Source organism: Malaclemys terrapin, chromosome 5, assembly GCF_027887155.1.
Source record: "Malaclemys terrapin pileata isolate rMalTer1 chromosome 5, rMalTer1.hap1, whole genome shotgun sequence".
In the NCBI taxonomy this organism is placed as follows: Eukaryota; Metazoa; Chordata; order Testudines; family Emydidae; genus Malaclemys; species Malaclemys terrapin.
The window spans coordinates 14,578,856-14,595,171 of record NC_071509.1 but is presented as its reverse complement, the minus strand read 5'-3'; the positions used below and the strand labels follow the sequence as shown (position 1 = coordinate 14,595,171).

At 40.0% G+C, this 16,316-nt stretch overlaps 1 protein-coding gene across 1 annotated transcript in view; it reads left to right on the top strand.

Moving 5' to 3' along the window:
• KDM3A (lysine demethylase 3A) overlaps positions 1 to 16,316 on the top strand; it is a 45,032-nt gene that overhangs the window by 16,128 nt on the left and 12,588 nt on the right. The window contains exons 8-17 of the mRNA XM_054030913.1: positions 1,656 to 1,816; positions 4,347 to 4,921; positions 6,560 to 6,761; positions 8,159 to 8,373; positions 9,691 to 9,843; positions 10,068 to 10,163; positions 10,632 to 10,759; positions 13,427 to 13,610; positions 14,456 to 14,628; positions 15,480 to 15,716. Of these exons, the coding sequence (XP_053886888.1) occupies positions 1,656 to 1,816; positions 4,347 to 4,921; positions 6,560 to 6,761; positions 8,159 to 8,373; positions 9,691 to 9,843; positions 10,068 to 10,163; positions 10,632 to 10,759; positions 13,427 to 13,610; positions 14,456 to 14,628; positions 15,480 to 15,716 (2,124 nt within the window). The remainder of the gene's footprint in view (positions 1 to 1,655; positions 1,817 to 4,346; positions 4,922 to 6,559; positions 6,762 to 8,158; positions 8,374 to 9,690; positions 9,844 to 10,067; positions 10,164 to 10,631; positions 10,760 to 13,426; positions 13,611 to 14,455; positions 14,629 to 15,479; positions 15,717 to 16,316) is intronic.

Genomic DNA, 16,316 nt, shown 5'->3' with positions numbered 1-16,316 from the left:
GGGACTTGATAAGTCTTCAAATACATGAAAGGCTCTTATAGGGCTTGTCTACACTAGCAAGTTTTGTCAATGGAAACTAATGTCAACATGAAAAAATCGACAAAAGCAAAGTCGCCAAAGCAAGTCTACATTTGCTCCCTCTGTCAACAGCTCGTGCCCACACTCGGGGCACCATTGTCAACAGTGTGAGCAATGCACTGTTGGTATGTATCCTGGTGACACCATCTGTACCATCATGCACCGCTTTGTGTTCCCGTGTTGCAATCGCTGTGTGGAAGCTGGCAAATCCAGACTGCTACTGCTCAGATGCGGATCAATTTGGAGTGGGGAAGTCCACTGTTGGGGCTGTATTACTCCAAGTGTGCAGGGCAATAAATTGCATCCTGTTGTAGAGGACCGTGACTCTGGGAAATGTGGATGGCTTTCCCTAACTGGCAGGGTAATTGATGGCACACACATTCCAATTTTAGCACCAGACCACCTTGCCTCAGAATACATCAGTATGAAGGGATACTTCTCCATGGTGTTGCAGGTGCTTGTGGATCACCAGGAGCGTTTCACAGACATCAGTGCAGGCTGGTCTGGAAAAGTGCATGACGCACACATCTCCTTTATCTTTGCTCTGCACTGCTGTGTCCCGATCATAGCCCTTTTCGCACAAGCCTCGAGAAATTTGCCCATATGTGTCGTGATACCTACAGGTCAATCGCAGCTGTGACTGAATAGACTCCTCTCCCTATATACTGATCGGATCCATCAGCTCAGCGGTGGTACAAGCAGGAGCGCGTTTGGTGCGATAGCCAGCCATGCTCACCTGGGAAGTCAGCAAGCAGGAAATTTTTAAAATTTTAAAATTCCTGGGACTTTCAAGGGGCTGGGGCAGATGGGCAGCGGAGTTCAAACACCTGACCAGAGCGGCAGCGTGGGAATTCTGGGACACTTTCTGGAGGCCAATAAAATCGAAAAAATAAGGCATGGTGTCTACACTGGCTGTTTATTGACAATAAAGGAAGGGGAAAAGACAGAAATCTCTCACAGGGGTGCAAGTTTTTGTTTTTTTTGTCGCCAAAAGGCAGTTTTTGGCAACAAAACTTGCCAGTGTAGACAAGCCCATAAAGAGAATGGTGATCAGTTGTTCTCCATGGTCATTGCAGGTAGGACAAGGAGTAATGGGCTTAATCTGCAGGAAGGGAGATTTAGATATTATTAAAAACTTTCTAACTATGTAAGGATAGTTAAACTCTGGAATAGGCTTCCAAAGGAAGACATTGTCCAATCTGTTCTTAAAAACCTCCAAACATGGTTTAGGTTTACTTGAGGCTGCCTCAGTGCAGGGGGCTGGACTTGATGACTTATTGAGGTCCTTTCCAGCCCTGTGTTTCTATGATTCTACAACATTCATTTTCTGGGGGAAATTCATCTTAATAGATTTCAAAAGATTCCTTGACCTTTTTCTACTTTGTGAATTGCAAGAATAATGGTTTAAAAGTTGAGAGTTTATTATGGGGTCAGATACCCCTAAGAACATATATTGGGAAGAGCATATGATGTATGTTGTATTTTTATTTAAGTGGTTGTGGTTGAGTCATAGAAGCGATACATTTTTCTCATGTGTTGGCTTTGAATTTTTCTATTGACTTTGACATCTGTTTCAGGCATCACAAAGTTTGAGTCACGTGCAGTCAGTACCAACGGTGTTTGGTGAAACATTGCTAGGGTGTACACCTGCAACCCCTACTAGCAAAGACTTCAGGCACCAGGGCATGCCTCAGCCAGCTAACTCACCTCCTAACCTTGGTGCAGAAACTCCTCAGGGGTAAGTGGTGGTTTTTTTTGAGGGGTGGGTGTTAATCTGTGGTGGAAAATATAGCAGAATAATGAATTACTTTATACAAAGTAGAATAGACTAATGGTGTGGGGTTTTTTTTTTTTGTTTGTTTTTGTTTTTCTTTTTTTTAAAGAAATCATGGTAACTAAGTTTCTCTCTGCCCTCCCCCTTCCTCCCCCACCCCCCGCCACTATTGGTGTGGGTGAGCAGTATCTGGCTGATTTTTGTCAATTGCCCTGAATATATAAATTACCTCTTGGTTGTATTCCTGCCACTTTCTGTTGACTTAGCTTGTGACCTTAAGGAAATTGTTTAACCATCCAGTGCTTCTATTTATCCATCTGTAAAGTGGTGGATAATGCCTGAATATATTTTGTAGCTTAATTGCTTTTAAATTACTTGGTGTGTCTTAGACTTTAAAATGAAAAGCACCGAAGTATTTCCTACTAAGAGAAAGATAGGTATACTGTAACATAGGGAGGGAGGTTAATTTACCTGCAGTTGATTCTTACAGTAAATAGAAATCGTGTTCTTGGCTTGTAGATGACTTTGACACCTTTAATTTCAGAACTGTCATGAGTTGCAAACAGGGCAAGGGGGGAGTTTTTTAAATGAACTTATGTTCATTCTGCCCTTCTCCAATGGCACAAGTTACAATTTGGTCCACTTTTTGGGGGTGTTTGCATTTTATAAGGACAAGACTGGTGTAATAAAATATACTTCTATAACACTTACTTGTGTTTAAAATTCTTAAAACACTTTACAAATATTTTAATTTAATGAAGCTTCTAAATTCTCTTTTGACTATAGGAAAGTATTATTCCTCTTTTGTTGATCAGGAAACTCAAGTATAGAATAGTTACATGAATTACCTATGGTCAGAGGAAGCCTGTGTAGAGCTTGAAATAGAATCCAGATTTTTCTGATTCAGTCAGCTGGTTAGCCACAAGACTATCCTTTATGATTTAATAGTGCAGGCTTCATAGGCTGTGTCTACACCGCAAGTCACTGGTGGCAAGCGGGTAGGGCATGTATAGTTACATGCTGCAGTGAAAAGCAGGCTGCGTCCACACTGCGGTGTGTAGCTACATGTCAGTGAAAAGGCTCTAGCATTCTATAGGTTGCTCAAAATAACACTGTAGGTGGGGGAGGCACTGCTTAGGCTTGTAAAGAGCGGTGTAGGGTAAGTACCCAGAGGGTTCAGGAATGTCTTTATGCAGTGCCTCACTGTCTATGTTGCTGTTTATACCCATACTAGGGGAACATGTAGTGTATGTACTTTACATACTGCCATAAGACTTAAGCACTGTATACACACCTTATGGGAGTTCTGTGTCATATACAGAATGTTACCAACTTAACTACAAATGCAAATACAGCCTAATTGCCTTTATTTTTTGGAGGTGGGGGGAGGAGAAAGGAAAGCAGATTACACACAGGGAAGAAAACCTCTTAATTAATCAGTCATATCTATTTTCTGACAAATAATCTTACTTATGGTGGCCTGGCAGATCCAATATAGAGATGTGAAAGCAGCTAGATACAATTCTAGATTTGACCCATGCATCAAAGGAATTGTTGAAAGTTCTGTTTGTATTTGGGGGTGGGGATCTGGAATCTGAAAGGCTAAATTTATGGCATTTAGTTTGAAATATATGTAGACTGAGCAAAGTAGATCTGGAACACACAAAGATACTAAACATTCTTCCGAGTGTAACGGCACTTCAATCCTGATTTAGTGTTACAGTCATCAAGCTCTGCTCTGTCTCCCTGATTCTGTCACAATAGGAGAAGAGTACTTCCTATAGAAAATGTCATAGTAAACAAAAGGTTCTCTTAGAAGTGTTATTTAACATTCCATTATTCAAATTTAACCTATTATCCATGCTACAAAATTACCATAACTACTGAAAAATTTTTTTCTTTTAAAGTCACTATGTGCATTTAACAGCACTCTCTGTGGAATCATTGTCACTGTTTTCCTATATAGCTTTTTAAAAAAAAAAAAAATCTAAGACAAGAAAGTGCCAGTAGTTTGTCTAGTCTGGCCTCCTGTATATCACAGCCCTTTAGTGTTCACTCATTTCCCTTTATTGAGGCCAATAACTTATTTGACTTAAGCATAACTTGCATTTAGCTATTGATAGATCATTTCCCCTGTTTATGCAGGTCTTTCACATAGCAACAGTGGGGAGAGAAACAGTATCTTTTTTTATAAGTACCTGTAACTTCTGGGGGGAAAGTACACAGTCATCAAGTTGGCACGAGGGGCCAGAAGGAACAGTAGCTGTAGTATCTGAAACTCCCCTGGTGTTTTTTAATTGATTGTGTCTCTCTTTAAGGTGTTTGGTATGTGAAACTTTTCTGAATTCTTAATCTTCACTCTGCTAGCATCCATGATTAACTTCCTATTTTACTTATGTAAACTCTGATTCCTATGAAAAGCTTGAGAGTTGATGCATTCAATTATGATTTGAGTTTCTCTTTAGGTCTTATTACTGTATTTTGTACATTTCAGCATTTGCAAAGAGAATTTACCAGAAGAACATCCTTCTTGTCTTAATACTGCAGTTAAAATGTCAAAAGAAAATCTGACTGTCTTCCATAAAGCAGAGTTTCTATCTAAAGGACCAACTAAAAATCCTAAAGATCAGAATAGTAACTATACCTCTTTGAAGACTTCAAGATCGCCAGCTTCGACTGACACACACAATGAAAAACAAAATGACTTGAAAAACTTCCACAAATCCTTTACCAAGCCAATGACAAACTTCCCAAAGGAGCATGTTCCTATAAAATCCATACAACATCTAGACAACTCTTCAAGAGTAACATCCAGGCTTAATGGCACGTCAGAACTGCAGAAAATCTTGGATTGTAAACCCTCAACATCAGATGCTCCTGCTATCCTTTTCACTGGGCATGAGATTAAATTACAAAGCAGTTGTAACCAGAGCAGCTGCAAAGGAAACAAGGCAGAAAACTCCTTTTCTGTGTGTTCCTCAGTCAGAGGAAACTCAAATGAGATTTCATGTGAGAGAAATGAAAATGAAGGCGCTAGGGCTGGGAGCACCAATAAAGTCCACAACAATGGCAAGTATATCTGGAGCTGATATATCAACAGAGAATTATTGTGTATATAAAGTTGCTTAGACATTTCAGAAAAATGTGTTAATAAGATAAGGAATCTTATGAAATTGCAGTCTTGATGTCTGAGTTAGTGAAACACCTATATTTCATTTCTAGAATAGGAACTGAAGGAGTATGACGGGGCTCCTAAAACTTGTACCCAATTTTCAGGTTATGTATAAGAGTAAGTCTTGGGAAAAGATATTTAAGGTCGTGATAAGATTAGATATGCATATCATAAGGAAAAAATACTTTTTCATCATCGCAAAACTAATCCAAACCAAATTCTGTTAGGCTAAATTTGGGAAGAAGGGTTGCAAAAGTGAGTATAACTCACTCATACTCCATGGTATAATGGGACCAAACGCTGCAGCAACAATCCCTAAATTCTAAGGCAATGTTAATTTATTCTACCTTTCATTTCTATCCCTCCACACACACTCATACGAGTCAAGCTCAGAGCTGAAAATAATTAATTGACAAAATTAGTTGATGGGTTTTTTAGCTGTGCTTTCCAGGTGGCCCCCAGTTGCCACTCACTAGGGTCCTGCGATGTTCTTTAGAGGAACTTTTTTTTCTCTTTCCCACTCCTATGTGTGCCAGAGAATGGGGAAGCTTGTAGCTGGATTCAGGGACTCAGCTCCATGGACCTGGGCTGCTGCACTGTCCTCCAGGCAGCTTAGCTGATCGAGCTAGCAATCCAGCTCTGGTTCGCTGATCCCCTGCTGCCTGGCTTTGTGGAACAGGTCATGTAGCATACACTGTGACTCAATTCTCTATCTTGTGGGTAAAGATGCAAAACAAGCAACAATTGCAGGTGGATCCCAGCTGGGCATGAAGTCGTGGGGGAGGGTGTCCTGAACACTGACTGCAGTAAAATATTAAATTCCATAATACTTTTGAAAAATGTCTGACTGCAGCAGCAGAATCATGGAGTCCACGGGGATCTCACTGAGATGAATGGGGCAATTTATATCTCTCAAAAATATTTCAGGCTCTTTGAAGACTCCAGAAGACATTGTTACATCAGTTTACACTCTGATCTTGTGTTCAAAGTTGCAGCTAGCTATTATGCCTGCAGAAACCTGGTTTAAGACAGTGGCCCCCAACCTTTTTTGTCTGGCAGGTGCCAGACGACGAGCCACGGAGGACCGTGGCGGCATTTCAGCGGCGACGCCTCTGGATGGCGCTGCTTGTCGGCGGCATTTCAGCAGATGCTTGTCCGCCGGCCAGTACGTGGGCACACTTAGAAGCCCCGGTGGGCGCCATGGCACCCACGGGCACCATGTTGGGGATCCCTGGTTTAAAAACAAACAAAAGCAAGCTGAGGTTCTGGAATGCAGTTGTGTGGGAAGGGGTAAATTGCATGGCTGTAACAAAAAATTGGGCCCTGACTATGAAAACTTCAAAAGAAGTTTATGCTCTGTAATAAGCAACCAACTTCAAAATATGTTAAGATTAATTTGAGGTATAGGGTGAAAAGTTAAAGTAACTTAACAAAAGCAGACATAGCCTTTAACAGAAATGCATAGGGTAAGCAAATGTGAGTCTGAGTGACTAGTTTTATTGTTTAACGTGCACTATTTTTTTTTTTTTCTGCAGTAATTATTCACAGGTCAGTTTTGACAGATGCTTGTAAAGTTAAGAAGCTGCAGCAAAGTGGGGAAGCTTTTGTGCAGGATGGTTCCTGCAATAACATTGCACCTCACCTGCATAAGTGCAGGGAATGCCGCCTGGACAGCTACCGAAAAAACAAAGAGCAAAAAGACTCCACTGTCTTTTGCAGATTTTTTCACTTCAGGAGGTGAGAGCAATTTTGAAAATATGTGGATGTTGATATTCCCAGCTGTACAAATAGATTTAAGATGACTCAATCAAAGACTTTGAAGGAAAAAAGGGGGGGGGGGGGAAGTGCAGAGTGCTCAGTAGTCCATCTTTAGCCTCTCTTTTAAATCTTGGCCTACAATGGCTTGGAAATTGGCTGTGGGATAGATCCTACTGCCAATCACCTCTAAGTCACTGTTTCAAATGCCTCTAAGATCAATTAATAACCTTGACAGCTGTCCAGTGGCTTAAGTGATAAACACTGTGTTCTCAGTATAGGATGGATTAATTTTAAATCAAGATAATTTAAATCACCAAGTGGAAAGTTTAATTAAAATCAGTGATTTAAATCAATGTTTCATTTTGTACTTCAGTTTTTTTCTAAAGAAAGGTGCATTCTTATTGGGTTGATTAGAACATGTTTATTTACAGTTTAAATAAAGCCTTTGCACTAGATTTGGTACATCTTTTTGCTATCTAGGAGGGTATGCTATAGCTAGAGTAAGTTTCCATGGATGAAGTCCTAAATATTCGTACTTGAGCCACTGAGAACTCTATTAGGGAGAAGCTATAAAATAGGAGTAAGAGACCACCCAGGTCAGCTCAATGGATGATCCTGAAGAGATGCATGATAGTGTCCTTGACCAAAACTTAATTTCCTGCCATTTTTATGCAGCATATTGAGCACCTGTTGGTTGTTACTTTTCCACCTCAGAAACAGCCGTCTTTCACTGAGATTTCATGGACAGAGTTTGTAAAGTAGCCCTATTAATAAACACTTTTAGGATGTGGCTTGTAAAGTTTTCTTTAATATATTGCTTTTTCTGTGTTTGTGTTTTTTCCCTTTAGATTTTCCCTACTGGTAAATCTAAATGCAAAACTTCTTGAAAGTAGATGTTCTTTTGTCTACTGACCTGCTTTCCAAGTTAACCAATAAAACATAATTATGGCTATGTTTAAGATATTCAGTTTCCTGCTGTCTTGGGGTTTGAATCAAGTTTGAGCTGTGTACTACTAGTACAATGAAAAATCTTTGCTACAGCCCTAAAGTGCATGTCTCATATTGCAAATGCATTTAAGATTCTCACTAATTGGATTCTTTAGATTTCCTAGCTTAAAATGTTAAGAGCACAACAAAAACTGAATTTCTTCCTCCATGAGCAGGGTTTAATCATGATTAATTGACATAATAGAGAACACAATTTATCCTGATCTATACTAACAATTAAATCATATTCAGCATTGTCAGTTATCCTGTTAATTTCTTGTATGGTTGGATGCCAGTGCCTGGGTGACAGACTAGAACAGGTGGAAATGAGCTAGTAGAGAACATTTGGGTTTTTTGTTTTTCTTATCCCCATCCTCTCTCCATCACAGGCTGTGGTTCAATAGACATGGACTGCTGCGTGAGGAAGGTTTCTTAACCCCGGACAAGTACGACTCTGAGGCTATCAGCTTGTGGCTGCCTTTAGCAAAAAACGTTGTGGGTCTAGATCTAGACACTGCAAAGTATATTCTAGCCAACATCGGAGACCATTTCTGCCGACTGGTGATATCTGAAAAGGAGGTCATGTCCACAATAGAACCACACAGTAAGAGCAGCTCTTCTGAAATGTAAAATTTAGGACTTTTCACTCAATTTTTTCAAAATAGGTCTTCATAGCTTGTTTCCTGCATGCGAATTGATTGCATACATTTGGTGTTGCCATTTAAAAATCTTTATTAAATGTCCATTTTGATTCTTGGTGGTGAGAAGTAATAATATGTTTAAGCTTATGGATGTGATGTTAAGCAACTCTGTACTTTGGACCCTTATCAGGATTCAGCTCTGCTAGTTTCTATGGTCCACATGAGTCTCATACACTGAATTGGCCTGACCTCTCCTCCCTTTCTAGAAAAAAGCTTGAAGTGCAGTTCTGTTACAGAAAGTGATGTAAAAATGGTACTTTTTCTACTCTACATATCTGCTGCCTGTGTATATTCAGTCAGATCTATTAAGTTAGTGACAAAATAAGTTTTCATTGCTTTCTGTTCTTGGTAGCAATAGGGGGCTAACACAGTTGAGTGATATGGCTTCTGTTCCTTTTTGTGTATCACGGGCCTTGTCTTGCTTCGATTGAAGTTGATAATAGAACTGTCATTGTCTTCAGTGGTGCAGGATTGAGCCCCAACAGAATTGTTTAAGTTCCAATCAGTTGCACCTTTTTGAAATGTCATTGATGGCAAAGGACTGAACAGGTGTTGTTGAAGGGATAATTAGCTTGCGGAATCTCTACTGGTGCAGATGTGCACGAGGGAAAGAACTCGGTTCAAATTTCTGAGTCCACACTGAGATTACAGGGCTGACAGCTAGAAAAAACTATTCTTATTTTACCTTAAACTAAGCACACTTTTAAACAGAAACCATGAAGAGACAACAAATATGGAACCCTGTGACATTTTATACTATTACTCCTCAGTGTAGAATTGCAGTTTAAGCAATGTCTTTTTCCTGTAGCTATAATTGTATAGCCAGAGGTGCAGCATGGTTTAAAGGAATGGCTGCATTGTTTCTCTTTATACGCATATATGTGCACATGTGAGCAAGGCAAGGTGGTAATATCCGTATGATTACTCTTTATTGTGCAACTTTGACAGCCTTGTTTGCCCTCTATCCAGTCTTTCCAGGATATTTTCTTACATTCAAAACCTTGAATAGATTCAATCCTGCCTCTGAAGTTTCCTCGTCCTCCTCCAAACATGTAATTCTTCCTCTTAAAAATCTCCCTGAGATGGGGCAAGATTAATTCTTGAGCCATTGGGGGATATTTTATACCTAAAGTAATTAATTATTTTAAAAGTACATTAATTGAAACCCATAGGGCTGCAAGTTAACTCTTTAACTTTGACTAGTCTGTCAATTACCACAGGACAAGTAGCCTGGAAACGTGCAGTTCGAGGAGTTCGAGAAATGTGTGATGTGTGTGACACCACGATATTCAACCTTCACTGGGTTTGCCCCAAGTGTGGCTTTGGAGTGTGTGTAGATTGTTACAGGATGAAAAAGAAAAGCATACATGATGGTGAGAATGTGTAGTTTCCCACTTTCTTAAAAATGACTTAAATTGTTGAACTATTATGTTAATGAATGGATAGGCTTATTGTAAAGCTCTTTTTATAAACTTGAAATTTTATATTCTGAATTTATTTATTTATAAACTATTCTGAAATTATTGAAAGACGAAAAAGTGGCTATTCAGAGACTGAATAAACACATTAACTAGTCATTTAAAATGATTGTTTGCAGATGATGGAGCTGATACTTTCTCCTGGCTTAAATGTGTGAAGGGTCAGTTACATGAACCGGAGAACTTAATGCCTACACAGATAATTCCTGGAAAAGGTATTCTAATAATTGCTGTGGAAATGTGTGAACAGTACCTAGTGTTCTGTTGTTCACTTGTATAGGGCCTGATCCAATGCTTGTTGAATTAAAAAGATTCCACTGACTTCAGTGGGCATTGGATCTAGTCCAGAATGCTTCCCCCTGGACTAGGATAAAATAAAATGATTTGAGTAATAAAATTGTTCAGCCAGTTTACCAAGAAGCAGTGTTTAAAGACTAACTCTGCATTTTTTTTGCTGGTGTTACTTTCTGTACTTGATATTAAATACTTTACACAAATATATCTTGATTTCTCTGAAAGTTAAATCTAATAAATAAAACGTGAGTTAAACTGACGTATCACCATTCTGGAAATGCTTTTTCTCTTAACCATCTTTTAGATATGTAGTGTACTCCCATTGAATCTTGATAGTCTGTATGTTTAATTTTGATAATATGAGCTCATTACTGATTCTTCTTATTTAGCTCTCTATGATGTTGGTGACACTGTTCACTCCGTAAGAGCAAAGTGGGGAATAAAGGCAAACTGTCCTTGTGCGAATAAGCAGTTAAAGGCCCTATCAAAACCAATTCTGAAAGAGGATCCAAAACAGGTATTGCCACTGTCTCACACTATATGTACACCTAGTTTGAGAAACAACAATTGAGTCTTTCAAAAGTGCTCAATGTTGGCCTGACTCTACTCCCATTAAAGTCTCAGTGATGATTGATTTCAATGGGTATGGAGTTAGGCCAATACTAACGACTTCTGAAATCCTATCCTATGGATCTGTGCAATATTAATGTGTGCGCATATTCACTGATTCAACTTTCTTAAATATACTAGCAAAATGTTTAGGTGTCTATTTATAGGGACCCATTTTTTTTTTTTAAATGTCCAATTCTTGAAAAGCACGGAGTGCTCTGTGGCTCTCATGGACTGACTGCTAAAGGAAAAGGAGGATTGTACTGAAGAAAAGATATTTTCAAGAAACTTCTAGACTGGAAGGGTGAGAGAATGTGGTGGGGTGCAGAAAGAGAACAGAGGAAATTCTTTGAGTCCTGGAGACTTAGTGACAAAATAATGCAACAAAGTAGGTTAAATCTAGAGAAAATAAGTAGTTCAGAGGAAATACTAAATCTGTTTAAATTCCTAGAAGATATGAAAATGTTTCAAGGATTCTCGTATGCCTTATGAAACTCCAGTAATGGAGTCTCTAACAAGAATTTTAGACTAACTAGATAACGAATAAGTCTTAATGGCTATGATATAAGAGATATTGGGTGTGGAGATAGCTTTCCTATAATTAAAATATAGCTTCTGTTTATGAAAACGTAACCATCTTATAGTAAACAAAATCCACAAAGCTAGTCTTTTTAATTACGTTACACAATTTTAGTCTAGTTTTGAAGTACTCTATTGGTAAGTTTTAAACACTTACAGGTACTTCGGAATAAATGAAATGCTTCCCTTTTGGCAGTGTTCTTCTGAAAGTTGAGTAGTTTCCATACTACATATGAAATATTTAAATTGATCACGTTTTTATTGCTAATTGGACTTGTGAAACAATTCCCCCCCCGTATGTTACTTGGTGGGGTTGATGCTAGCATTAGTCTTCCCCATCCCATCCCACCCCACCCCCAAAAAAATTTACCAACGGCCAGCTCCACAAATGGTGTAAATCAGCATAGTTCCATGGATTTCAATGGGGTATCTGGCCTTTGGGTTTGAGGATGTGGTAGGCAGAAGACCATACTTAAATTATGGCTTCTGCAAGCAAGCAAGTATTAAAATTGGTCAGACTTTGGTTTTAAACTTAAGCGGTGTGAACTTCAAAAAATTATTTTCGCCTTAATACTCTAGGGAAGTGTATTTGTTTTCTGTCGGTCCGGATAAGGTGATGTCCAAATCTTGGTGGGCCAAAGGGCTCCTCGGGTGTTTGCAAACTAGTGAAAGCATGTCAATTATTGATTTGCTTTATGTTGCGTAAGCAAATAATTAAGTGCCTGATTAAAAGTGTACCACTGTATGTTGAAGTGTATCAATAGGCTAACTTCCATGTGTTAAAATGTAAATGAAAAGTTTCTAAAATAAATGCAGGTGAAGTCCATTTATCTATATGGCTTGAGGGACATCCGATAACAGGGTATTCAGATAAAGGAAATTATATTTTTTAGCTGTAGTTTCACAGTGAAACTTTTTAGTCACTGATCTTAATGATACTCTATTGGGAGTGAAAGTTTTGCACCCAGCTGAAGTGGAAATGTTTGATATTCAGTTAGCCAAAAATCCTCATGATCTGAATGAGCACTGGGTCCGATTTTGGGCCCTGAGGATGGAGGGGTAACTGCAGGAGAGAGGAGCCTCCCTGGTACAGTTTGAGCAGGGGGCAGTGTGGAGGCTCAGGGAAGCAAGGGGTGACTCCCTCCAGAGCCTTTCCTATCTCCTCCTCCCCCTGCCTGTGTCCAGCTCGTGCTCACCTCTGGGAACTGTGCTGCAAGGAAGGCCCTACTGCTTAGCTCAGGGTCCACCCTGGGCTTCTATCCACTCTAGCCCTATGTTTCCCTGCCCAGTTCTGGCTGCAGCATCCATGTACTGACCTGCCTCTGAGCCCCTCCTGCCCAGACCTAGCACCTATGCAGTCAGATGATACTTTGCAGCTGCGAAGGGAAAGCGCTTGCCTGTCAGGGGAGTATAGGTGCTGAAGCTGCAGGTGAGGACTTTCCATTTGGTCCACTTGGCAGCTATTCCTTCCTGCTCCCCACTAGGGGCTCTGTCGTAAAGGCATTCTCCTTCCGCCCCTGGCCCATCCAGTTCACCCAAGCTTCTGGTGTCTTTGGCCCAGGCAGGCCCTTTTCCTCAGTGGCAGCTGAGGATCCTCCAAGCTGGCAGGTGCTGGCCTGAAGTGCATATGCTCAGAGGTGGAACAGCAGGCGTGTGGCAGGGTGTACTCAGAGGTGGGTCAGCATGGAGACATTGCAGCTGGGACTGGGCAGGGAAGCTCCATGGGCTGGAGCTGCTGGGAGCCCAGGGTGGCATTGGACCAGAGTAGTGGGCTATCCTTAAAGCAGAGCCCTTAGTGGGGAACAGGGCAGAACTGCTGATGTCTGGCAGGCAGGCCAGTTGAAAACTGCTCTAAGGTGTCAATAACAGATGCAAAGAAAAAATATTAAGTAATGAGCTAGGTTGCGATCTCTGTTCCTCCTTAGACTTCCTCTGTGACTTTGGGCAAGCCACTTAGGTATCTTTGTTTTTTATAAGTCTTCAACTTGTCTTGCAGAGTTTAATCCCCGGAGAGAAATCCACACTTCAGCATAATTTTGTTCTAAACCCATTAGCCACTAGCTGTGATTCTCCTGTAAAACCAACACTTGGAAGTAAACCACACTCTTCAGTAAATACTTCTCCTTCCTTAAGTTGGCTGGCTAACCTAACCAGTGGAAACGTGAATAAAGAAAATAAAGGTAAATATCATATATAAAAACAACCTTTAACTGCTACTAGCTAATTGAAAATGTACAATATCAGACCCATCTGTGGAATGGGGTGGGGTTTATGGTGGCTGGCTACTGGTATAAAAGTTTAATAAACCAGGTAAAAAGACTTGTGTATTTATGGTAAAAAAATTTAAAATGCCTAACCACCTAAGTCACTTTTTTGAAAATGGAACCTAAGTTCCTAAGTCATTTAGGCGTTTTTGAAAACTTCACCCATGACATTGGATTTTTCAAAACTGCCTAAGCACACTAGGCACCTAACTTGCTTATATACTCGTGAAAATCCACTCGCTAGACTGTAGTACACTGTATCAATACAGTGGAAGGAGGTAATGAAGACTTCTGAGGAATAAGTAAAAATTTGTCAATTCAAATATGGTGCCAGTTTGGGGAAGAAAACCGATTTCCCCCCACCCCTACCCCCAAAAGGCACAGTTTCAGATACTTTAAGACATTAGGTTCCTTTTGTGTTCAAGTCTGAAGAGTCTAATGATCCCGTTAGATTGGCAATGGGCAAAATATTTGTTGATACTAGACTTGTTTACATTTCACCCACAGAGTTTTGTCTGCATCTGTGTTTTTAAATTTAAAACTACATAAGGGGGAAAATTCCTCCTCCAAAAAGGAACAGTATTTTTTTAATGAATATAGTTGAAATGTAGTATGATTCAAAGGTGGTTTTAAACGGAATATATTGGCCATCTTCACAAGTAAATTTTCTTTTTTTTTAATTTATATAAAACTGCTTCAAACTCCAGAATACACCTGCCTTTATTCAGTTTATCAGTGGAGTTTTTTCCTCTCCATTTCAGATAAACTCCTCACGTCCACTTTAAAGAATGAAAACAAACCTCTTCAGACCCTCCCCACTTTCACTAAACCCCCTACAGCCCTGCAGACATTCAACAGTGCAATATTAACACCTGTGAGCAACAACAACAACACAGGTTTCTTGAGGAATCTGCTGAACTCTTCTGGAGGAAAGGTATACGAGGATTTTTGCAGTGCTTTTTCCTTACTGTGGTTTTAAAGCCAAACTGTGTTGGAAGTGTATAGTGAATAGGAACCATTTCACCAGGCATGTGCCAAATTAAATACCCAACCATCAAAAATATTTTGTCGGGGAAGGCAGTTTCATTGTCTGGCTTCCACCAGAGGCATCCCTATGGAAGTGCCTAGTTATAGCCTACATGCAGTAGTGCCACAATGGCATAAGCTTGCCAGCTACCCTTGCTCTGTCTGCTGCAGCCCGTACACCTGGAAGGATAGAGTCAGAGCATCCAGCAGATTTACTTCCCTGGTAGCCTCCAGGATTGCTCCTAAACGACTCCCAGCTAGAATTTAAAGCTGCTTCTACATCAAGTGATTTGATTTCTCCCCCCCCCCCCCCCCCCCCCGATGCATGGATTGCAAATTACTTCACCCTGTCCGCCCAGGTGTGAATTAAACCCAGTGTGTAACTAATTTTGAAATAGTGGGGGAAATATTTAACCTGGGCTTCAGAAATGCAATCTCACTGATTTCCGATCACTAACTTTTTAAATATAATCCTAACTAGGAGCCACGCTCCATCTTCTTCAGTGGGTTTGCACAAGTATAAATAACAGCAAGTCTATGTCACTTACTTAATTAAGCATAAACTATAAGGAGGAGATTATTATCCCTACATAATATAAACGTGGGCTGAAGTGAAAAGGAAGCAGTTGGTGGCAAAAATATGTAATAGAAGTGTTGCATGACTTATTAAAACCTCTGCAGAACAAATGGCATCTTGACATACGACTGTAAGAAAAGCATATATTAACTTCCACTTTCTCTTCTCCCTCTTAAATTCAGACAGAAAGTGGGCTCAAGAGCACTCCCAAAATCCTTGATGACATTTTTGCATCGTTGGTGCAAAGTAGAACTCTCACAGATTTGCCTAAGAAACCTCAAGGATTAACTATAAAACCTACCATATTGGGCTTTGATACACCTCACTATTGGTTATGTGATAACCGCTTGCTGTGTCTTCAGGATCCCAACAATGCGAGTAACTGGAATGTCTTTAGAGAATGCTGGAAGCAGGGACAGGTATTTTCTTCAAGATGTTTTGTTTGTTTCCTGCACACTCACGTTATCCTTAGTGGGCTAATACAGACTATGTAGATTTTTATAATGGCCCTTATAGCTGTGGTATCTGAGCACTAGTCAACAGAAAGGATCTTCTGAATATAGAATGGATGTTCTCTAGTGGCAGAGCATATAACTGGACATTCAGCGTTGGTTCTGAGATTGATTATAATTTCCAGTTAGTAATGCAACTATGGCATGCTACTATCCCAGAGAGCGACCATGGATTATTGTCTAGTGGTTAAAGCAGGGTGGGACTGGACTTCAAACTTTTTTAGCTTTGCCACTGACAAATGACGAGGTCACAGAATCACTCTGCTTTCATTTCATTGTCTGTTTAGAGGGGAATGATTATCCATAATTGCTTCCCTTACATGAGTGTTGAGTGAGTTAATTACAGCTGAGCTCCTTGCATAGAAGAGGATAAACTGTATAAAGTACTATTTCTGTGCATTTTAATACCTCTTGCTGGGATATATTGGTGGCTCCTATTGTGACTCTGGCTTTCTTGTACCAGATGGGAGCTGTCCATCACAACTTGTTTGATTTACAAAGACAGCA